At 39.9% G+C, this 25,091-nt stretch overlaps 1 protein-coding gene across 4 annotated transcripts in view; it reads left to right on the top strand.

The window, feature by feature from the left end:
• The first annotated feature begins 4,512 nt into the window (after positions 1 to 4,512).
• Positions 4,513 to 25,091, top strand: part of Tmem71 (transmembrane protein 71) — a 46,197-nt gene continuing 25,618 nt past the window's right edge. Inside the window, exons 1-7 of one of the 4 annotated variants that reach the window (XM_039079928.2) lie at positions 4,518 to 4,825; positions 4,954 to 5,022; positions 11,405 to 11,941; positions 13,132 to 13,256; positions 13,361 to 13,441; positions 14,904 to 14,964; positions 19,119 to 19,331. In XM_039079928.2, coding sequence (XP_038935856.1) covers positions 13,402 to 13,441; positions 14,904 to 14,964; positions 19,119 to 19,331 — 314 coding nt within the window. In that variant the 5' untranslated portion in view covers positions 4,518 to 4,825; positions 4,954 to 5,022; positions 11,405 to 11,941; positions 13,132 to 13,256; positions 13,361 to 13,401. Of the gene's footprint in view, positions 4,826 to 4,953; positions 5,023 to 11,404; positions 11,942 to 13,131; positions 13,257 to 13,360; positions 13,442 to 14,903; positions 14,965 to 19,118; positions 19,332 to 25,091 lie in introns of those variants that run through there. The other 3 variants (XR_010053047.1, XM_039079927.2, NM_001271215.1) reach the window with 3 other exon arrangements.

Below are 25,091 nucleotides of genomic sequence, written 5' to 3'. Positions count from 1 at the left end.
CCTTCTGTAGGAGACTTAGGCTGCAGCTAGGTATTCAAAGGCTTTCTCCGTGCTCCTCACAGTGGTTCTTGATAAAAGAGACAATCCTTGGTTCTAAACTATTCGTCTTTAGCAGGAAGAAATTTCCAGGAAGGGATGCTTCTTGGGTCTCTAGGTACTTCGTTAGCACGGAGTATGTTCTGGGCTATGAGACCACAGGTCACAGTTCCTCTGTGGGAAGTATAGCATGTGTTCTAGGCCAGAAATCTAGGAGGGGTCAGGAAGTCACCTACCATCTCAGGTAGGTACCTGGGTGCTGGGGGACTCTGGACCCGCCATACAAAGTTTTCTTGTTTGGTCCATTGTCCCACAGTCTCATGTGTAAAACATTTCATTGAAGCTGCCATACAGTTCAAAGGTTTAGTCCATTGTGGGGGAAGCATGACAGCATGCAGGCAGACATGGTACTGGAGAGGTAACTGAGAGTTCTATATCTGAATCTACTTTAAAATGGAGGCTTTGATTTGTGATAAAACTAACAAAAATTTCACCCAGGTATAGAAACATAGCTAAGAGGTTAAAGCCTTTTCTATGTAAGTATAAGAACTAGGGTTTGCATATTTTGAACCCATGTAAATTCTGAGTGGGCATGAAGATGTTGGACCTCAGAAGGAAGAAACAGGGTATCCCTGGAACAAGCTAGATTGGCTATATTGTCAAACTCTGGGTCTACTTGAGAGAACCTGCCTCACTGAATAAGGTGGAAAGTTACTAAGGAAGACAGCATCAACCCTGAGCCTCTACAAGCACACACATACACATGTACCCACAGATTTGCAAACATCACACACACACACACACACACACACACACACACACCACACAATTCATGCAAATGAGAGAAATAAAATTTTTTCACATGTGTTGCATTCCCTCGGTGGCATATAGAGTCTGAATTTAAGATCAGAACATTAATACAAGGTAGAGGAGACTCTAAGGGTGTCTCCCAAGCCATGCATTTCTATCTCTTCTCCCCCACCCAGCATATTCTCTTCCAGATGGTGGATGTAAGCCATCAGTCGCTCCAACTCCAAATATAGAAAGAAAGACCTTACAGCTGTGTTTGGGCAGAACCAAACAAGCAGTAGGAAAACTATCTTGAAACAACACTTGTTAGGCAGAAACCATTGATCTAAATTCCTCCAACACTAGAAATGCAAGCGTGGAACCATCATACTTGCTGGAATATTTAACAATCGTGTGTGTAACTTGCAACAGAGAAATACAAGTCAGCCTCAGAAATACAAGACAGGTATTTTTCTGTTTACTTAATTGTAATTAGCTTCAGCAAAGTCAAAATAATCAAAACAATTCAATAATTTTTGTTAATAGACCAGTTTAATGGAGAACTGTGGCTGCAACAATCAGCACTGGCAAATCTTCCTATTCTAGGATATGTGAACATCGCATTGATGTGACACACTTGAGCTCAAGAGTTATAAGGTTGATCAGAATGTACCAACTATAGCAGATCTCCAAGGTGACAGGCCTCATCTTTTCAGATGTTACTATATATTTCTGTTAACATAACTAGTAATGATGGATTCCTTATTAACTATAAAAGTGGCAGGTCAGACAATATTATATATATATATATATACATACACACACATACATACATACATACACACACACATATATATAAAACATATGTGTGTGTTGTTGTAAGTGCAGATTTACTGAATGCTCTTGTGATATTCAGAAGCCACTTGTATTTCTGCAATTCTAAAGACGTTCTGAGCTGGCAGCAATAACTTCAAGATATCACAGTTCCAGCTACTAAAAGTACATATGTGTGCATGGCACGTAATGTGAATGTGCATGTATACCACAAGAGAGACAAAGTGTCTTTGTATGCCAATTGCTCTGAAGCAAGGAATGGCCATAACATTTATTATCCAGTCCTGGACAGTTTTTAGGGTAGAAAGAAGTGCTAGTTATTAATGAATGACAGGTGGACCCCTGGGCAGTCTGAAAAAAGGATACAGGATCGTAGCATATACAGCAGGGGAAAGTGCTATAAGATGTACAGGTTCCTTATTAAGAATAGCATTTGATGTGGGAATCCCTCTTGATGCTTCAAAACTTATTCCCCTTTGCCATGCCAAGAAAGAAGATGGGCTCTTTTCTTTCGGCTCCTACGGACAGATGGTGTCTCCTCAGATTTTTTCTTATTCGCTGGTTTCACTTTTATTCACCAGATCAGCGTCTCTCAAGTTTTACTCCCCCACTCATCCTCCAGGCTTTCCTGGGTTGTTTTCTGAAATGCAAATTCCTACGTTCTAATTTTTCTTTTGGGTTTGGAGGCAACATCTTAATAAGTCACACTAAGTGGGCTTTATCTACACCAAAAGTATAAGATCTGAAGGATGTGAAAATTTTTTTGCTTGCTTGAGATTATTGGAGACATTGGAGAGCCGGTTCACCATAAAGTGCTGAGCAAACATTAGGACGGAGTTTAAATCTCAATCACCTTTGTACAAAACAACAACAGAAAAACCTAACCTTGGCTCTGTGTGCTCTGTATAACTCCAGTGTGTGGCAGAGACTGGAGGGTAGGGGAAGTCTGGCTGTCAGTTTCACTCTATATTTGGTAAGAGACTCTACACCAGTGGAATATGGTGGAAACTGATAAAGAACACCCAACATCTTCCTATGGCCTCTGAGGATATACACATAGGTATGTATATACTATGTATATGACACATACACATATATACATGTGTACACACACATGCATACACACATGTGAGAGAATTTCATGGAAACAGTCTTAAGCATAAAGAGAAAATATTAAACTCAAGAATTAATATGAGATAAGAATATTCTTCCCTTTGGGTCAGCTTGATTTAAGGATCAAATCACAATATCTCTCACTTTGCTTCTTTGAGGCTGACTTAAGTCTTAGCATTCTATTTCAGTCCCTAACAGCTTCAGCCTTATCATTAAAATATTCTGGCGTGCGCACGCACACACACACACACACACACACACACACACACACACACACACACACACGCAAAGTCTTTTGAGTCTTTTCACTGACCTAAATTAAGTTCAACTCGGAATTAGGAGTGGTAGCCATGAGCCTGGTCTGAAAGGAACTAAAATCTCTATCATGCAGATAAAGTAGAAACTGTAAAACCCTATGAATTGAGGCGTGGAGGTCAATGGGAACTTTAAAGCAAAATTGAGAAGCTTCCTCTGAAAGGAAAATGAAAGCTGGCAACAAAAATAACTAATATTCAGCTCAAATGGTGTAGACGGTGTGTAACTCCAAATTACAGTTTAACACCATCCTCTACAGCTGAGCATATGTTTCTGGTCAGCGAAATTAGAAAAGCAAGCCCAATGAAGGACAAATCCAGTAAGAGATGGGTCTGAGCTAGTTTTAGAGTCAAAGACGGTTTGCTTTTCCAGTCAGTTTCGAGCTTAGAAATACATTGTTGGGGATTGTTGCAATTTTAGGGAGGAGACCTGAGTACCAGAACACAGCAGTCATTGAAATTAACAGCTATTAACACTGTTCCTTTCAGCAAATGTATACCTTGATTGAAAATTACTGAATTTTTAACTTGGGATTTAAAATTCTACCAGAATTTGGGTCAGATGTAGGTATGACTTCCTCAATCATCTGAGGCACAAAATGATTGGTTTTTAGCCATTCAATTAAGATAACTTTCAATATCTGAAAAGAATACAGAATTGTCAGGCTGCAGAAGTACCTAAATGGTAGAAATTGAAGAACACTTGCCTAGCTGAAGTTCCAGACCTCAATACTCAAAAAATAAGTAAGTAAATAATTTGAGGCAGGGTAATGATAAGGCAAGGTCTGTTTGGTGATAGGTGCTGTCCTTGAAACAAAAAGGAGCTCAATCTGGTGGCATCTTCAAATACAATAGACAGCCTGGATATTTGCACTTCTTCCCTTGTTGTTCCTTTATTAATTATTGAAAAGTTTTAGTTCATTTAGGTTGCTGTTGCAAAAGTGCCATAAAGAAGGAGGATTAAACACCTAAAGCGTATGTTTATGCTAGAGATTCAGTAGTTCAAGATAAAGATTCTGACCAACTTGGTTCGTAGAACTCTATTTGGCTTTCACTTGCCCATCTGCTCACTGTTTCCCCACAGGGTGAAAAGATATGACCACCTCTGCTGCGTCTTCTAAAACTTCCTCGTGTTCTAGAGGCCCCAATTTCAAGACCCAAGAAACTACCAAGGACTTCCTCTTTAAATGCCATTACATTGAGGATTTACACTTCAATGTGGGGATCTAGGGAGTATACACTTAGCCTCACAACAGTCTGCAGCATTTCTGTTTGTTTGTTTGTTCGTTTGTTTTTAATTTTGATTAAACTTCTCTTACCTACTGCTAAACTGTGAGTAATATAAAGTAAGAGAACAGGAAGTAAAGTAAAAGGAGGTTCCTATATTGAGGTGACTTTGTGTGATGGAAGATGACTACAGGAACAAACACAGTGTGAAGCTATTATGTGCAAAACAGCAGGGAGCTGGAGAGATGGTTCAGGGGTTAAGAGCACTGGCTGATCTTCTGAGGTCTCAGTTCGATTCCCAGCAGCCATGTGGTGACTCTCAACCATCTATCATAGAATCTGATGCCTTCTGTCATGCATGCCATACATGTAAATAGAGCACTCATATCCATAAATAAATCAGTTTTTAAAAACAGCATGAAATAGACGTGTCATAGGAAACCTTGCATTCCTCCTGTGTAGACCAGGAAAGACTGCATGGAGAGAAGGAGCCAGATTCTAGTATTTGAAGGGTAAGTAAATTTCACATAGTGACATTGTGCAAAGTGTAACTATGTTTGAAATTATTTTAAATTATTTTTTGTGTATGAGTATTTTGCCTATATCTTTGTTTGCCTATGTGTATGTTTGTTTACCCTAGGAAGAAGGCACATGGTTGTGAGCTGCTGTGTGGGTGCCCAGACTAAAAACCAGGTCCTCTGAAAGAGAAGTAAGTGTTCATAAACTGCTAAACCATCTCTCGTAAACTGTAATTAATAATACTCAATAGCTCTTTATTGGTTTGAGTCAGTACCAACAAAAAAATTGACTATGCTACCACTTTCTTTCTCAAAAGCATTCATTGTATATCTGAAATGTTCCAAGAGCAGTGCTAGGCTTGAGTGTTGAGTAGGGTTTAGAATTTGCCAGGACATGGACCTAAAAATCTTAGTGGAGTGGCCAAAGCCAGAAATACTGCTCACTACCTTCCTGCCTTGAGATGGGTTATTACACCTACCTATAGGCTCACTGACTTGGCTAGACAGACTCTGGGGATTCCCTTGTACTCATCTTCCAACTTTAACACCCAAGAAAATAGCCAGGCTTTTGATGTAGGTCCTGGACTAGAACTCATTGAGCCATATTTCCATCCTATAGTTTCTGGTCTTAAGGCACTTAACCGTATATAGTTACATGGACCAGTGAACAGGTCATTTGCATTGATTCCAAGTGTTAGCATAGTAGAACATGCGGGGTCATGTATACAGGGTCACTTGCAGTTTGCTTCAGTTTGTCCTCTTGTCTAGTATAAGAGAACATCTACACCCCCAAGGTAACTGATGAACTTTGAGATAGACAAGGTTCCTCTCTGTGGAAAGGGGTTGTGGGAGGTGAGTCCATTGGGTCAGCATTGCTACCCGCCCTGGCCTGTTAGCTTCCCCTTGTAAGACCCTGAGAGATGATGAAGCAACCTCCTCTGTGGTCAGCTATTGGGACTTCCTCTCTGTGACTTGGCAAAACAATCTACAGAAACAACTTTACTCTGATAAGGGCAAGCATCTTTTGTTTTTCTTTTGTTTCTGTTGTTGTTGTAGAACTAGCCATATCTTAAAGGTCATAGAAAACTGTAAAGTTAAAGGAAATAAGGCTATATTCACTTGCTTCTTGATATTGCTTGATTCAGTAGTAACCTCAACTCACAAACAGTGTAAGACACAGGCATTTGGAATAAAATCAGAAATTTTGTTAGGCTTGACATGTTGCCAGTAGTTTGGGGAATAGATAATTCTCTGGTTGACTTTTCTTCATGGAAATGTGATTGCAAACCTTCTTCATGGACATTTAATGAGGATTTAATTGAAGAAAGCAAGACTCACATGTTTCATAAACTATAAGCAGTATCTGTATACCAGATGCTTCCCATTGGTCCTCTTACCTTTTGAAGTGGTCCATTTATCTGAGGGTAGTCTTACTTGCACTAATTATATGTCTATGAAAACACATATTTTCAAATAAATACTTAGATATTTTGCATAAACTCTACTTCGTTCTGCTGGGGATTATAGAGAAAAATAAAAACTATTCTTGCCTCCTGGATCCAATTGTTTGTAAGGACTTACACTGGGGTTTTACAGCTAACTGATCAGTATCTCTTAGATATTCCTCATCTATTCTCTTCTATCTGTCTATCTATCTATCTATCTATCTATCTATCTATCTATCTATCTCCCTTTCTATTCATATTTCTCTTTTCTAAACAAGGATAGTATTCAATTATATGCCTGGAAAAAAGTCCAAGTTACAGGAAACAGATAAATCCTGAAGCTCATTAGGGACAAGGGAAGTTTAAGAATATCAAATACAGACAAAAATCTAATTCAAAAGCAAATCTTAAAGCTACTGAAATAAGTTTAACCACATATAAATGGATGGCCAAATTCAGAAGACTCCATTAGAAATTCTTATTGTGTCACTATTTGGACAAGTTGCTTTTATACAGGGGTTAAACTGCATTTATGCAACTAATCTAGCAACTGTCCCAGGCATTATTTGAAAGGATTTAAGGGATTGGACGTTGTGGTTTTATTGGAGGAAGTATGTCACTGGAGGTGGGTTTGCAAATTCAAAGCCCAGGCCAGGGCCAGTATAATTCTCTCAGCCTGAGGACCAGGATGTAGCTAGCTCTCAACCACTACTCGAGGACCATGTGCTGCCTGCCAAGATGATAATGGACTAAGCCTTTGAAACAGTAATCGAGCTCCCAATTAAATACTCCTATCATAAAAGTTGCCTTGGTCATAGTATCATTTCATAGTGAAAAAAATTTTACTATGACAGGCAGTGTCCATGAATAAGTTCTGTGACACTTGTAAATCCAATGAGCTCAATGGGTCAGCAATTAAAAACAAAGACAGAAGCATGTCTAAAATGATCTATAGGTAGTCACACAAGTGTAGGGAACTTGATGGAATAAAACAGGAGAAATATGCCAACTGCGTTTTTGATGTAATGCATAACCAAAGCAGTAGCAAAGTGTAAGAAGAGTATGAGAAGCCAAGGACTCAGAACCACTTTGCATTTTCCTGCTTCTGCAAGTGACATGTTTGTTGTGAATTTTCCAGCGCCTATGAAAAGCTCCTTTTCTTAGCTTTTGGCTATAGGTAATGAATGCAATGGAAAATGAAAGCTTTTCATTTTCAGAGCCAGAAGTCAAAACCAGTTACCTGAGTCACTGATTACAGGGAGAGAAGCAGCAGTGTATTAAGCACATTGTGCAGGTACAGATTCCAGGCTCTTGCAGCATCCAAGTGCTTGACTTTCCATCTCAGTTCCTATGATGTCACCCAGGCCATTCTATAGATCCCCCATCTAGAGTTTTGGTGGAAGTAACTCTACCTGTTACTTCTTGGGCAGAGAAGACAAGATGGTTCCAAGACCTTGGCATCAAGACCACTCACACTGGAGTAGAGGTTACTATGAGATGCTGGACTTGAAGTTTGCTGCCATGACTGTCATGAGTCCTGAGTATCCTCTGGGGAGAAGGGAATACACAGTATCTGAAAGTCAATGGTGGGTGTGTCTCTGACCGAAATGAAGAACTATAATAAATTAGAGGCTATTTTTATTAATTTCCTTCTCTTACAGCTATGTTATTTGTCTTGTCGATTTCTCTGATTTGTGATGCTTTCCACTGTTAAAAAGAACTTTTTAAGGCTGAAGAGATGGCTTAGCAGTTAAGAGTACTGACTGCTCTTCCAGAGGTCTTGAGTTCAATTCCCAGCAATCACATGGTGGCTCACAACCATCTGTAATGGGATCTGATGCCCTCTTCTGTTGTGTCTGAAGACAGCTACAGTGTACTCATATACATAAAATAAATAAATTTTAAATGTTAAAAAGGAGAGAATTTTTGTACTGTGGAAACACTGAGGTTGGCTGTTCAAGCTGCTTCAACTTATGTATGACAATGAGTGGAAATTTCAAGTGCTAATTAACGAAAGAGCTTTATAAGTCATTATGTGGTTTTGTAATCTCTCTTTGTCTCTCTGTCTTGATCTCTCTCTCTCTCTCTCTCTCTCTCTCTCTCTCTCTCTCTCCCTCTCTCTCTCCCTGTGCATTAAAAATGGGGTTGTCTGAACTGGAGAGATGGAACATCTGTTAAGAATTCTTGCTGCTCTTTCAGGGAACCCCTCTTAGGTTCCCAGAACCCACACCATAGCTCACAATCATCTGTAACTCCAGTTCCTGGGGACACAATGTTCTCTTCTGCCCTACTTGGTCACTGCATGCACTCAATACGCATAAAATAAAAATTTAAAAATACATGGACTTTTTTTAATCAAGGAAGTATGTTAATCCTGAGGCTGATTCTTGAGCTTTAACGCTAAAGCAATGACAGCCTAGGTAGGGCTTGGGCTTTCACTATAGGTAGGGTACTTGTCTAGTGTGTGTAAATTCTTAAGTTCAATACCCAATAGCATAAAAATAAAAAAACATTAATGTTCCAAAGCACATTGAACTATAGCCAGTGCACAGCCAACGCAGGACAGGTCATTTCAGTCCAGTTGAAGCAGAGAAGAAGAATAAATAGGAGTGATGTGGGGCATGCAATTGTAAAGTAGGGACTAAACTTCACACAAATATACATGTTGGTTAGAGAGTCAGGTTTGGTGTTCTTTATCGGTGGCACAGAATGGGAGCTCAAAGGACAGTTATCAGGTTCAGATGACAGGTGTGGAAGAGAGCAGAGCAGTGAAAGCTGGGATGCATAAGAACAACTAGAATCAGGTCAGTCAATGACAGCCATGTTGGTCTGTTCCCACCTGAGGGTGCCAACCCTTATTACCTAAGATGCCTTGAAGATAATCTGATGGTTTTCTTCACAGCCATACTTACTTTTGAACTAGGCTTTGTGAAGCTAGTGCAGAAGACTCAGTAGGACTGGAGCCTTGAGTTTAGTTCACAGAGATATCCCAATGTCCTATGCAGGTATGCATGAATGTGATACAAACAGAGTCTGACCTGCATGGATTGTCTTAGTTATTGTGACACATACCCTGACAAAAAGCAACATAGGAGAGGAAAGAGTTAGCATGGATTCCAGGCTCTGGGGCATCACTTTAGGGAAGTCAAGGCAGAAACAGAAGCAGCTATGTAAGGCTGTCACATCACATTGACTGTTGAAAGCAAAGAGAATATACACAACCTTGCTTGCCGGCTCTCAGCACTACTTTTCTATAGCCCATGATGCTGCTGCTAACAATAGGCTTGATCTTTCTACATGAACTAACCACCATGATCCACTCCGACCCCCAGGTATGTCCATAGACCAGTCAGGTCTAGGCAATTTTTCCTTTAACACTCCTGTCACAGTTGACTCTGCATAGTGCCAAGCTGAGAGTCCAACTAGGCAATGCATGGACCCTCATGTGACCAGTCAAGGCTCCTGCTCCATTTTTCACATTTCACATTCCGCACAGGTTGCTGGGTAAAAATGAAATGGAAAGAGTTCTGGGAAAAGCTCAACTTAGCTATGGTGACCAATGACAAACTTACTGCCTAAGAAAATAAAAGCATATCACTATAAATAACTAAGGTTTGGATCCTTGTTTTGACTGTGGAGTAATTTCTGTGATTAAAATGACAGCCCTGCAACTCTTTCCAGATTATTAGCTTTTCCAAACTCCAGCTGGAAGAGCAATGTCAGGCCCTGATAAAATTCTGTACTGTATGTGGCAAAAAGCCCAGAGTGTGGTAGATGGTAGTCATGCAACTCATAATACTTTTAAGTTCCTAGTGTATGCTAGACCTCATACTAAACATACAAACCATGATTGAGAACAAGAAAAGCATAGACCTTAAGCTCCCGATACTCACAGTAAAGCAGGAGATGGAACTTGGAGAGACTCTTGGTTCATTAACTGTAGCTATGACGTATACTCCAAATGAAAAGCGTAGAGATCTGTGGAATTCATAACTTGATAGAGGAGCGTCACAGAGAGTTAATGAAGGAGTTATTTAGGAACAAGATGTAGGGACAATGGCAGTGTGTTCGAAGGCTCCAAGGAGAAAGCAAAGCTGAGCAAGATGAAAGGCTGAAGGTCAGCGTGGTCAAATTTTAGAAGACAGAATGCAAGCAGTATGAGACTAAAACCAAGGCAACACCGGACCTCACGTGGACTCGAGGCTGCAGGGATGATTTTGAACTTATTATGGGGGAGTAGCAAAGATGCTTTGTTGAAGGTTTTAATTTAAGGAATGACATAATCAGATTTCCATAGTGAGATATGTGTGTGCATAATGTGTTGGATAGAGGCCAAGTAGACAGTTGGAATGTTAGCATAAAATACAGGCAGAATTAGGTAGTAAGTGGAGTTCCAGGGAGAGACAATGGAGTTGGAGAGAATGTGGGACTCTGCATAAGAAATAATACTTATATCTCCAAACATCAACGACATCTCAGTGCTCCAGCAATCCCCGAGAATTGATAACACCAGATTCTCCACCAGCCTGAACAACCAAATTCTCCAACAAGAAGTCAGTTCACAAAATCCAATAAGGAATATATCTTGCACATTTCTTCAGGTACCCAGCTATTTCTTTCTTCTTTCTTCTCATTGAATTCTCCAAGCCAACCCTTGGGCTATAGATTATTACATTTAAATTTGAGAAAATTGCAACTCAAAGATGCTAGCAGGAAAGACCATTTTAATCTTGGCCTGTGAGCTTATGAGACCCATGCTCCTCCCATTTCCTGGTGTTACCCCAGCGATTCTGGAGTAAGCACTTCCTTTGCATTTTAGAGAGCATAGAGGTGTCCAGAAGCACAAAGTGATTTGACCTGTAATGAAAGGGAAATGCAGAATGCCGCCCATTGAGCATTTTGAAACGCCAAACCTGTTCGATTCAACATATCAATACTGTGGAAATTCTCATGAAATCCTATTATTATACTCTTTTACAGCATCCTGAACTTGATAGCATTGGCATAGAATCGTCGACATATTTAGGTTAATTGGATCGAGAGCATAACTGTATAACTACTTATAATTGAATGTAATCAGAAAATGACAAACAGGAAGCATTGTTTAAACTTTCTCACTTTCATACAGGTTGGGGAGACACAGAGGCTCCGAGAAGCATCCGTCATGGATCACAGTGTATCAAGCTGACCTGACTCTGGGTTGCCTGTTCCCTTCTGATGGTCAAGGAGATCTGTTATATTCACTATGTGAACACCACTGATGCGATCATGACAGGAAGTATGACCTCATTCTGCAGTCTTGTCTCTAGTTGGAGAAGGCTGATACTGAAAGTAAACAAGGGCCGTGAGACTAACTCTCCCAAGAATGACAAGCTATTCTATTCTGGGAAACAACTCAAAGATCGAGAGGCCGCTGAAGACCAAACTGCGCTGTGGATGCCTACTCATGGCAGGGGCATGCGCAGCTTCCACCTGAAGGGAAGACGGGATTCCCTTTGGGAAGTAACTTCTCACCCGTTGACATTCTGATGGGATTTTTTTCAGCTGAAGAACGGCTTGGTCCAGCTCTCTGCACTGCCAACCACAGGGAAGTTTCGCATTTCAGTAATCTGCCTGTCATTTATCAGTTGGAAGAAGAGCCTTGGGACTCCCTGTGGAGGAATATGTATGAGCAAGTTATATTTTAGAAGAGACGCATTGCTTTGATGAACTGGTAGACAGAGTCTGTGTCTTGAAAGTTCTTGAGCTGTTATTGCAAGTTGTTTTCACAGTTACTAATTCTTTACTAACTGGTGCTATGCTCGCTGTACACAGCTACTCACTTTCATAAGATCAAACAGTGAGACCTTGCATTCTGCTGAAGAATGTCTTGCCTTAAAACTAAGCTTGCTGCCTAAGGAAAACTAACATATAGGCATTTGGAGTGAACACATTCTTATTGTATTGGTCAATGTTGAAGTGACAAGGGACATGTTAGTATGCTCCCTTGTATGCAATGCCATCTTCTTTTGCAAACCAGTGACTTACTTTCTTTTTATTTTTAATGTGTGTTTTTATTTGGAAATCTTCCAAAGAATGCTAGAAATGTCTCCTGTGTTCTTTAAAGTGATCTTATAAGCTGGAGTATATGATTCCTTGAAAGATTCATACATACATTATTAAAATAATCTAGTTTCCGTCTAAGGGTTGATGTGATTGATTTAATGTATTATGCTACTGCAACCAATTACTAGTTGACATGTTTATAAAAAGTAGGGACAGAACTACTAGATCATAAAAGGCTCTAGTGTCACCTTATACAACTACTAGAATAGTATTATACACACACACACACACACACACAAACATATGTAATGTGTGCACACATAATTTATGTAATTCAATAGCTACATGGAGATGGACTATGTGATAAGAAGTAACTGATCAATTTTACACAAACCACACACTTTGAAGCTTACTTACTTTGAAACTGTAAGGTAAATCCTAAGCTTTCAGGAATGTAGCTTTGTATCTGGGTTAGAGTGGGCTATTTGCAGCTCAGTGTAGCTTATGCTGTTGAGGAATGTTCAAACTGATAGCCACCACAAACAGCACTGACCTTCTCCATGGCCACTTGTCAATGGTTCATGTTGTTAAGTAAAAAGAGGCAGGCACCAGTCTCCAAGCACTTTGCAAGTCAATAATGTAACTATGTCCTGCTGGCTCCTTTAAATACAGGTGAATTTGTCTCAAACACTCTAGAACCAGTCTCTTTTTCAGATTTCTTAATTAAGTAACTAAAACTATTTAATCTGGATGACAAATCAACCTTTCTAAGGATTGCTTTTTCTCTCGAAACGGTGTTGTTATTTACAGAACACTCAAACTTAAGGAACGAGACAATGAAAAATAGAATTCAAAGTCTTTGAAGTAGGCAGCAACCTCACCGAAGTCCCACAATCTGGACTGCTTCTCTAATCCTACATCTCTGTACTATTTCGGTAAACAAATCTGACTAGTGCAATTAGTAGACGCCATCTGTTTTGGCATCATTTGTCTATTTTTAATATATAGTCCATCTTTTTTTTTTAAACGTCTTTTGCAGAAAAAAAAATCTGTGAAGTTTGAACAAGCGGCCTTCTCAAGATGTACCGAGTCCCGCAACTGATGTCGACACCAGTAGCAAGTAAATGTGAAACTGCTCTGTGCAATTATCTTTGAACGATTAACGTCCTCTTAGCAATTTCCTCGCTTTGATTTTGCTGATCCCCAGACCATTAGCCATCTGTCAGTAGCTCGTGTTTTTTTAAATGCCAGCGTGTGCTTTGGCAATGATTTTGACTTCATTTCTTTCCTTGAGAGAAATGTGGCATTTTTTTCCTTTTAGGATAAAAAAATCACTATTTTTTTTAGATGCCTATGCATAAATGTGAAAAGAGACCATTTATTGGCTACTATTAAGATGTAAAACTGTCTACAAAAAATGCTGAAAGATTGATTACAACTTGCAGAAAATAAGGGCGTTGTTCAAACGGTAGTGGTTTCGAGTTTCTTCCTTCCTCTTATTTTTCTCTCTCAACCCCCTTTGTAACCCTCTCTCACACACCCACTTCTTTTTTTTTTTTTACTAATAAAATAACAGCCCAAGCTGAAAGTCTAAATTACCTTATTTATTTTCAGTAGTGATTGTCAGCAAGGGAATTAAGTTTTTCTGAGCCAGACGGTTTGAAGTCTCAATACTATCATTGCCTTTTATAAAATTCTGTGATAGAGTTTAGACTATTAATCACCTGTAACTCTCTTCCAAGTGAAGCACATTGTCATGCCTATGGCTTAAATCTTCTTTAATGAAGATTTGACAAGCTTCCTAGTTTTAGAAGTCATCTATTTAAAAACAATAAAATCAACCCGAGGGCTGGGGAGAGAGGCACTGTCATGTAAAGTGTTCATTATACAAGCATGAGAACCTGATTTCAGACTCACACAGCCCACTTAAAGGACTGGGTATGATGACATGAATCTGTAATCCTTGTACTGGACAGACATCCTAGTGGAATGGATGAGATCCAGGTTCAGTGAGAGTCCTTGTCTCAAGCAAGCTAGAGAACAAGAGAGGAAGACACACGCACACTTGCACACACAGAATCTAAACTTCATACCCTGCTGCCACAATGCCTTTTGTTTGCTATAGTAGAAACATCTTACAGCACACTAATAACAAAACCCTTGACAGCGATTGGATTCCTCACATTATGGAGTTCGCGATAATAACCAACATACTGAGCGACTGATTTTGCTTGCTTTTTTTAATCTTTAATTTCACACAAGATGCTTTTCTCTTCCATTCACAAGCTCCAGGTGGTGGTCATGATTTATCACCCTGCACTAAAAAGAGCCTCCAAGGACTATGGAGTCTGAGAAAGACAGAAGATAGACGCTCCTAGATTAGTTTCTGTTTCCCACAGGGGATGGGTGACAAGTTGGTGGATTCCCTGAAACTAGTTGTTCACACCACTCTACCACATTGCTGTCTTCCTACTAAGGCTGGAGCGTACGCTAGGCATAACTTCCCACGTGTCACCTATGCAGCAATCATGTTCATACATGCTGGAGAGATATTGAAAATTCTCTCTCATTTCCTTATGCAGATTCTTCCAGATCAGGAGGAGGACCTTCTGGAAAGTTGTCCCCCACACGCCTTTTCCCAAGGTATATTGGGTACTTTTCTCTGTCAAACTCATTTCCTGCCCTTCTTACTTTGTATTCCTTTAAAAGCACTATAGTACATATGGTCCAGGCTTATCCTGGCTATAAATTTTTGGTCCCCTGCATTAACTATTGAAAACTCGTCTGCTCTAAGAATGGGTTATTCTTTTTTCCTTTTTAGTGTGAGTACATACCAGATGTCTATCGAACGGCAAACTACATCAAATACTTAGATATGGTTGGGTTGTTTTGTTAACTTGGTATCTTTGTTGCTTTCTATTGCTGTGAAAAAACACACCGTTACCAAGACAACTTCTAGAAGAAATCATTTATGGAAGCATAAGATTCTACAGAATTGCTATAGTAGAAGGATGTTAACACATGACTATTATGGAGGAAGCATGTCAAGAAGCAGGCAGGTATAGTGCTGGAGAGCTTATATACAATCCAGAATACAAGGCAGATAAAGAAAGAACTAACTGGGGCAGGCATGGACTTTTTAAACTGCAAAGCCCAGTGGCACACTTCCCCCAATAAGCCTATACCTCCCAATCCTTCCCAAACAGTTTCACAAACTGGGGACCAAGCATTCAAATGTATGTGCCTACAGGGTCACTCTCATTCAAACCATCACACCATGACTTCCCATCTCATTTCACAACAGTCACAGTATTCACGAGTACACAAGCTGGTCACATTTCATGTTCTGCTCACACTAGTCAATTCCACTATTTTGTTCAAGCCTTCAATGGAATCTTTGTTTTCCTTCCTGTGATTTTTCTAATGGAAGTTAGCTGAGGTTTCCCCACCATGTTCTGAAATGTACTTGAAAGATAAAGGGATCTAGCACAATATTAGAACCTGCCCTTCTTGTAGGCATCAGGCCTTCCAACACTACCACATGAGTCAGCTGATAATATGGAAGCAGAAGTATGAATTGGTGTTGGATCTGTTTAACCAGAGGTGCATCCTAGCTCCCCCGGATACTAGCTGTGTACAATAGCTGAGTAATTCGTCTTTCTGAATGTTCATCTTTTGTTTTTTTTGCTACATAAGGAGAATCATAAGTATCCTTACCTTTTAGAGAGATTTGCAAAGGGTAGGAAAAACCATTGGGAATAGATCCATGGCGCAAATGGAATAAGTGGTATCTATTAGTTAGTATTTTATTAATAACAAGCACATATTCCAATTGTTCATAGGTTTTTAAATTGTAAAAAGTGGTAAAGCCGGGCTGGAGAGATGGCTCAGTGGTTAAGAGCACTGACTGCTCTTCCAGAGGTCCTGAGTTCAATTCCCAGCAACCACATGGTGGCTCACAACCATCTATAACAGATTCTGGCGTATCTGAAGACAGCTACAATGTACTCCTATATACTAAATAAATAAAGTATTTTTTTTAAAAAAAGTGGTAAAGCCATCAGGAAATATAGATAGACAGAATGAAACATGGTTTAGAACCTATCAGCATGTGAGTAACTACACAAAATTTTAAAGGGATATAAGGATGTACTGGGGTTTGTCTTTTCACCAATACCAGGAAGCTATACTCTTCCAGGACTTCGTTAATCATCACTCAAGACAAGAAGGGACTGGTATTTGGATAGTTGAGCAATTTGCTGGTTGTATGTGTGGTAAGATTCCTCAAATCCATTGAAAAGGGCCAATTAAAAGATAGCCAGCTGCTGGAATTCCTCCAGTGTAACTCAAGTGACAGTCAAGAGCTAGAAGTAGTTTTTTTTTTAATGACTAAAAATATTTGATAGCTCAGTAAACTCTCTCTCTCTCTCTCTCTCTCTCTCTCTCTCTCTCTCTCTCTCTCCTACTGATGTTGTAAGAATATTTTGAATTTATGTCCAGACAAAAAAATGAGAGAGAAAATATTAAGGACATTTGAAAGGAGAGATAACCAGGGTTAGAGAAACTGAGGTCGATAATATTTGCTAAAGACTGAACGTCAGAGAATAGGTAGAAATACAGCTCCTGCACTCTAGTGGTTCCAAGTGCCTAGTGCACTATGGATAATCCCCATTCTGATTCTTGAGAAGGCAAATAGTATGGAAAGAAAAGCATAGGGTAGGAGACACCCCCTCCCCAAAATAGAAATGTGTAGCTCTGTCACTTAGAGCATCAAGGGCAATTATTATCTTACTGGTATTTTCCTTTCCTTATCTACAAAAGAGGAAATGATGAGCAATATGATGCTGAAATGAAGCAGTCCAGCCTCTCTTCAGAGAATTTGTTCCTAGCATTTCCAAAGTCTCTGGTCCCTCTACCTGTACCATTCAGTATTTTCATTAATGATTTAAAGTAAGCACTAGGTAACATCAGTAAAAGCAGTCTAGAAATATTTTAAATCAGCATATAAGTATTAGAAATCACCTTGCGTTTTTTGAACAAAGTATATTTTAGTGTCTCTCCTCCCTCTCCTCTCTCCCACCCTCTTGTTTCTTTATATGTCCCTCCCCCTCCTTAGCATCATTTACCAGTCTCTGTCGGTTCTTCTCCTACCCTTCTGTCTTTCCTCATCACTCATTCTACTTTCTTTCTGTCTCCTTACTAGTTTATTAGCTTTTCCCTACATTTGCACTTTAATTAAATTATATATAAAGACATCTGAAGCATTGTATTGATATAGCTAGTGTCATAGTTAGCTTCAGCTGTTAACTTGTCACAACATAGAGTCACCTGGAAAGCAGAAACCTCAGCTGAAGAATTGCCTTGGTTAGATTATCCTATCGGCATGCCCATGAGGCATTTTCTTTATTGCTACTTGATGCAGGAGGGTCCAGATATCTGTGAATTGTGCCATCTCTAGACAGGTGGACCTGGGCTGTGTGAGAAAATTACCTCAGCAAACTAAAGGAAGTGAGCCAGTAAGCCATAACCCTTCACATTTCTGCTTTCTGAGTTCCTGCCTTATCTGTATATATGGGTGGACTATAACCTGTAAGGTGACATGAACTATTCTACCCCAAAGATGACTTTAGCCAGAAGGTTCCTATGACAGCAACAAAAAAGCAAACCAGGACAGTGAATTCTCCCCAGAGTTCAAACCATGAGTATATATAAATACTAGCCAATGTGTTCCATTAGAGTTTTTAGACTATGAAAGACATCAGTGTTAAGAACTGTCCTTAGAATAATGACATCATTAAGGAAATTCTAAAGCCTTAAATAACCTTCAATGTACAAAATTTGATTACAGGACACTAGTGTGTGGGAAGAATAAATAACATTTTGTAGAATTATGATTCAAACCCAAAGTAAAAACTTAGTTCTTGTTAGATGCACACCCCCCTCTCCTTGGTCTACTTCATACTGACATTCCCATGTGAAGTTGACACAGGCATTTGCACAGGCATTTGCACAGATGGTATGATTAACCGTATGGGGAAAACACTAGAAATTGACAATTGGTTTAGTGCTAAGACAGTGTGCTGGTGATGGCGGTAGATAACCAAAAAAGGCTTTGTCATTTAAGAAAGGAATTCTATAAGGAGGGAAGTGACCATCATAGTCTCCTTGGGATGGATGCACCGAAGTGCCCCTTTCTTGTCACAAGAAAGAAAAGGTTGCTTTCCTTAGAAAACAAAGAAAGGGAGTCAGAGTAAAACAGCAAATGGTTCAAAGTCACCTTCTGCCATAAAGAGATGAATTTTATGAATGGAGAAAGTACAGAAAAGAACAGACGTGGCTAAGAAATGGAAGCTGCTGAATGCTTCATAACTAGGGGGTTGGAAAGAAAGGAAATTATAATTTCTCTATTACAGACACAAGGGCAGTGTTCTGGCACATGAAATGGGCTGTATTGAATGAAGAGAACAGTGAATTTCAACATCCAGAAAGGAAGTTTGATGATATTTCCATCTTTAAAAAGATAGACTAATATTAAGAATATAGGTCTATCTTAAGTTGAAGAGGCTAATTGTCCAGAATGTTGCCACCAAAGTTCAAAATAGGAAAAAATCAAATGCTGTGTGATTCAATGCCTAAGCCCTGATGGTTGAGAGAACCAGTGATAAGGGTTGTGGAAGTAGTTGGTATCGTGAATGTAAAGAATGTAATTTCTTTCACAATGACTACATGGTCATGTGGGTCTTGTATGATTGTACATACACGGTAGAGACTTAAAGGACTTTCTTTTTCCTCTTTAGCTTTACTTGTGACTTCCTGGATGGAGAGCGTTCTTTTGAATGCTGCTCCATAGACCCCCTGACAGGCTCCTACTATATCTGCCGCAGAAGCCCCCGACTCCTAACCAATGGCTACTACATTTGGACTGAGGACAGTTTCCTCTGTGACCCAGATGGCCACATCACACTGAATCCCTCTCACACCAGTGTGATGTACAAGGAGAACTTAGTTAGGTAAGTAGAAGATATTGTATAAGACATCTCAAAACCATTCTACCCACTGTCCATTCATCTGCACATTTACAAGCAGCTCACTGCTGCTCAAGAGTATAGTAATAAAAGAACTGAAACCAGTTAAAATCAACATAAAAACAAATAAAAGTAAAACTCAGTGATAACCCATGCTGGAGTGGAAATTGGTATGAAGGATAGTGGAGGGAAAGAGAACAATGCCAGGTTTGTGTGGGGTACAGGTAATATAAGCTTTATCGAAGTTAAATCAGGAACAGATAAACCAGTTAAACAACCCCATAACTCCTAAGGAAATAGAAGCAGTCATTAAAGGTCTCCCAAACAAAAAGAGCCCAGGTCCAGACGGGTTTAGTGCAGAATTCTATCAAACCTTCATAGAAGACCTCATACCAATATTATCCAAACTATTCCACAAAATTGAAACAGATGGATCACTACCGAATACCTTCTACGAAGCCACAATTACTCTTATACCTAAACCACACAAAGACACAACAAAGAAAGAGAACTTCAGACCAATTTCCCTTATGAATATCGACGCAAAAATACTCAATAAAATTCTGGCAAACCGAATTCAAGAGCACATCAAAACAATCATTCACCATGATCAAGTAGGCTTCATCCCAGGCATGCAAGGATGGTTTAATATACGGAAAACCATCAACGTGATCCATTATATAAACAAACTGAAAGAACAGAACCACATGATCATTTCATTAGATGCTGAGAAAGCATTTGACAAAATTCAACACCCCTTCATGATAAAAGTCCTGGAAAGAATAGGAATTCAAGGCCCATACCTAAACCTAGTAAAAGCCATATACAGCAAACCAGTTGCTAACATTAAACTAAATGGAGAGAAACTTGAAGCAATCCCACTAAAATCAGGGACTAGACAAGGCTGCCCACTCTCTCCCTACTTATTCAATATAGTTCTTGAAGTTCTAGCCAGAGCAATCAGACAACAAAAGGAGATCAAGGGGATACAGATCGGAAAAGAAGAGGTCAAAATATCACTATTTGCAGATGATATGATAGTTTATTTAAGTGATCCCAAAAGTTCCACCAGAGAACTACTAAAGCTGATAAACAACTTCAGCAAAGTGGCTGGGTATAAAATTAACTCAAATAAATCAGTTGCCTTCCTCTATACAAAAGAGAAACAAGCCGAGAAAGAAATTAGGGAAACGACACCCTTCATAATAGACCCAAATAATATAAAGTACCTCGGTGTGACTTTAACCAAGCAAGTAAAAGATTTGTACAATAAGAACTTCAAGACACTGAGGAAAGAAATTGAAGAAGACCTCAGAAGATGGAAAGATCTCCCATGCTCATGGATTGGCAGGATTAATATAGTAAAAATGGCCATTTTACCAAAAGCAATCTACAGATTCAATGCAATCCCCATCAAAATACCAATCCAATTCTTCAAAGAGTTAGACAGAACAATTTGCAAATTCATCTGGAATAACAAAAAACCCAGGATAGCTAAAGCTATCCTCAACAATAAAAGGACTTCAGGGGGAATCACTATCCCTGAACTCAAGCAGTATTACAGAGCAATAGTGATAAAAACTGCATGGTATTGGTACAGAGACAGACAGATAGACCAATGGAATAGAATTGAAGACCCAGAAATGAACCCACACACCTATGGTCACTTGATTTTTGACAAAGGAGCCAAAACCATCCAATGGAAAAAAGATAGCATTTTCAGCAAATGGTGCTGGTTCAACTGGAGGGCAACATGTAGAAGAATGCAGATCGATCCATGCTTATCACCCTGTACAAAGCTTAAGTCCAAGTGGATCAAGGACCTCCACATCAAACCAGACACACTCAAACTAATAGAAGAAAAACTAGGGAAGCATCTGGAACACATGGGCACTGGAAAAAATTTCCTGAACAAAACACCAATGGCTTATGCTCTAAGATCAAGAATCGACAAATGGGATCTCATAAAACTGCAAAGCTTCTGTAAGGCAAAGGATACTGTGGTTAGGACAAAACGGCAACCAACAGATTGGGAAAAAATCTTTACCAATCCTACAACAGATAGAGGCCTTATATCCAAAATATACAAAGAACTCAAGAAGTTAGACCGCAGGGAAACAAATAACCCTATTGAAAAATGGGGTTCAGAGCTAAACAAAGAATTCACAGCTGAGGAATGCCGAATGGCTGAGAAACCCCTAAAGAAATGTTCAACATCTTTAGTCATAAGGGAAATGCAAATCAAAACAATCCTGAGATTTCACCTCACACCAGTGAGAATGGCTAAGATCAAAAACTCAGGTGACAGCAGATGCTGGCGAGGATGTGGAGAAAGAGGAACACTCCTCCATTGTTGGTGGGATTGCAGACTGGTAAAACCATTCTGGAAATCAGTCTGGAGGTTCCTCAGAAAATTGGACATTGAACTGCCTGAGGATCCAGCTATACCTCTCTTAGGCATATACCCAAAAGATGCCTCAACATATAAAAGAGACACGTGCTCCGCTATGTTCATCGCAGCCTTATTTATAATAGCCAGAAAATGGAAAGAACCGAGATGCCCTTCAACAGAGGAATGGATACAGAAAATGTGGTACATCTACACAATGGAATATTACTCAGCTTTCAAAAACAACGAGTTTATGAAATTCGTAGGCAAATGGTTGGAACTGGAAAATATCATCCTGAGTGAGCTAACCCAATCACAGAAAGACATACATGGTATGCACTCATTGATAAGTGGCTATTAGCCCAAATGCTTGAATTACCCTAGATCCCTAGAACAAACAAAACTCAAGACGGATGATCAAAATGTGAATGCTTCACTCCTTCTTTAAATGAGGAAAAAGAATACCCTTGGCAGGGAAGGGAGAGGCAAAGATTAAGACAGAGACTGAAGGAACACCCATTCAGAGCCTGCCCCACATGTGGCCCATACATATACAGCCACCCAATTAGACAAGATGGATGAAGCAAAGAAGTGCAGACCGACAGGAGTCGGATGTAGATCGCTCCTGAGAGACACAGCCAGAATACAGCAAATACAGAGGCGAATGCCAGCAGCAAACCACTGAACTGAGAATAGGACCCCCGTTGAAGGAATCAGAGAAAGAACTGGAAGAGCTTGAAGGGGCTCGAGACCCCATATGTACAACAATGTCAAGCAACCAGAACTTCCAGGGACTAAGCCACTACCTAAAGACTATACATGGACTGACCCTGGACTCTGACCTCATAGGTAGCAATGAATATCCTAGTAAGAGCACCAGTGGAAGGGGAAGCCCTGGGTCCTGCTAAGACTGAACCCCCAGTGAACTAGACTGTGGGGGAGGGTTGGGAGGGGAGCACCCATAAGGAAGGGGAGGGGGGAGGGGGATGTTTGCCCGGAAACCGGGAAAGGGAATAACACTCGAAATGTATATAAGAAATACTCAAGTGAATAAAAAAAAAGATACCATAAACTGAAAAAAAAAAGAAATGTGAGGGTGAATTGTAAGACATAACATGTCTGCTATCAAAGTAAGAAATGGAATTTCATGGAGAAGGGTAAAGGCAAAGGACTCTGAGAAACCCTGATACAACTAGGAGAATGCAAGTAGCTGGTGGGAAAATAGCTTAAGAAAGAGGCTTCCTGCAAGAAAGAAGGCTAAAATGATCCTAAATGAGAGTAATGGATACCTCAACATAGGATCTGTGAAGTGGCCAAGTAGGTCAGATGCCTTGGGCTAAAGCATGAGGACATGAACTCAGATCCCTAGCATCCACACAGAAGCCAGTTGCAGCACTGTGCATCTATAATCCAAGCACTGGACAGGCAGAGGGGGCAGAGGCCTGTGCAATCCTGGAGCTCATTGGCCAACTAATTTAGTTAAATCAGAAAGCTCCAGGTTCAATAGAGGCCTTATTTCAAATATTAAGATGGGAAATGGTGGAGAAAGATACTCAAGATTGACCTTTAGTTTACATATACATGCGCATATGCACACACGCATGAGTGCGCGAGCACGCATGCGCGCACACACACACACACACACACACACACTCACACGCACACACACACGCACACGCACACACACAAACACACCACTGCAAATTAAATAAGTGAAACCAAAGGCTCTCTCTAATCTACCTTTACACTGGTAAAACACCGCTTCAAAATTCATCTTCTAAGAGCAATTGCAGATGCCCCACAGGACAGTAAAAGGCTGTCATGATAAAATCGATCCATTTCCTCTTCATGTTACTTGGTTCTGATTTGGCCCATTAGCATTTCTCACTAACATAATGTATTTGTAACAAGGCTTGGCACATCACAGACAAGTGCCCAAGAACTGACCTTATCATGAACTTTCAATACTTCCTCGCCCTTGGTCCCACCACTTTGAGCCTTCTTCTGTGGCTAAGAGTCTTTGGAACTAAAAGCCATTACCCCTCCCTTCTCTAACACACTCTCCTGTGGTTTCTTTTACACTAACATTAAGCTCCACGTCTCCCAAAGAAACACACAGGGTTCTTTATTATCTGCCCCATTGTATCTTCCCAGCTTTATTTTCTACCATGACCCAATATGAAACATACTTATTTTTTCAGCAATCATCTCATACAGTTTATGACTCACTTATCCCAGAAGCTTCACCGATTTTCAATTAGCCTGTCCTTCCATTTCTCTGTGGGCCTTTCCTAAGTAATTCTTCTGAGCTCACATTTTAAATACAACATGGTGGCCAGGACCACAGCCTGTGGACTCAGACTGACTGGATTTGCTTCCAAGTTATCTTGTTTTCCAGTGGGATGACCTTAGGAAATAATACAACCTCTCTGGGTCTCCTTTGCCCAGTCTCAAATATGGGGTAATAGTAATACCTACCTCATAGGGCTGTTGGCTGTTCTGGGAATCATGTGGGTTTATCAAGGCAGAGAAGGCTACCTGGCACAGAGTGAGTTGCATGAAGGAATCCCCAGTATTTTCCGTGCCTTGTCAGTTTCCTAAAACATAGACCATGGCCACCATCTATACATAGTTTAGTCTTTAGCTCACTATCGTGAGCTATCAAAATTAAAAAAAAAAACATAACTCTCACATCAAAGGGGATCAGAAATCATTTATTCTAGAGAAAGGTGGAGCAACCATGGACCAGGAGTACAAATTTAGGTTTCTTCAAGTTATATGTTGCAATGTGCTAACAGTTTCATGAAGTTTGTATAGTGATAGAAAAAATAAAATAATAAATGACCTAGTAACTATTGTGATGAAACACCATGACCAAAAGCAACTGGGGATGAAGGGGCTTGCTTCACTCACATTTTCATATAATAGATCATCATCAAACATATACTAAAGCAGGGATGTGGAAGCCGGAGCTAAAGGAGAAGTTGCAGAGAAGCGCTACTAACTTGCTTGGTCCTCCTGGCGTTCTCAGCTTGCTTTCTTATAGAACCCAGGAGAACAAGCCCAGGTATGGCATCACCCACAATGGCTTAGCCCTCCTATATCAATCACTAACTAAGAAAATGCCCTACAGGTTTGTTTATGAACTTTTCCTCAGTCGACTTTCCTTCCTCTTTGATGATTCTAGCTTATGCCAAGTTGACACAAAACTATTCAGCAGAATAAATCATGTAGTTTTCAAATACATTGGTGGGAAAAATCAGAATTATTTGAATATATGAATTTGAGTTGTACCTACTGTGTGCCTCAAGTCATTACTACTTGACTTCTTCCAACCCAAAGTGACTGCTACTTGC

This window comes from Rattus norvegicus, chromosome 7 (genome assembly GCF_036323735.1).
Source record: "Rattus norvegicus strain BN/NHsdMcwi chromosome 7, GRCr8, whole genome shotgun sequence".
Classification (NCBI taxonomy): domain Eukaryota; kingdom Metazoa; phylum Chordata; class Mammalia; order Rodentia; family Muridae; genus Rattus; species Rattus norvegicus.
Note: the sequence above shows the minus strand (reverse complement) of the source record. Positions and strands in the feature narration are given on the sequence as shown.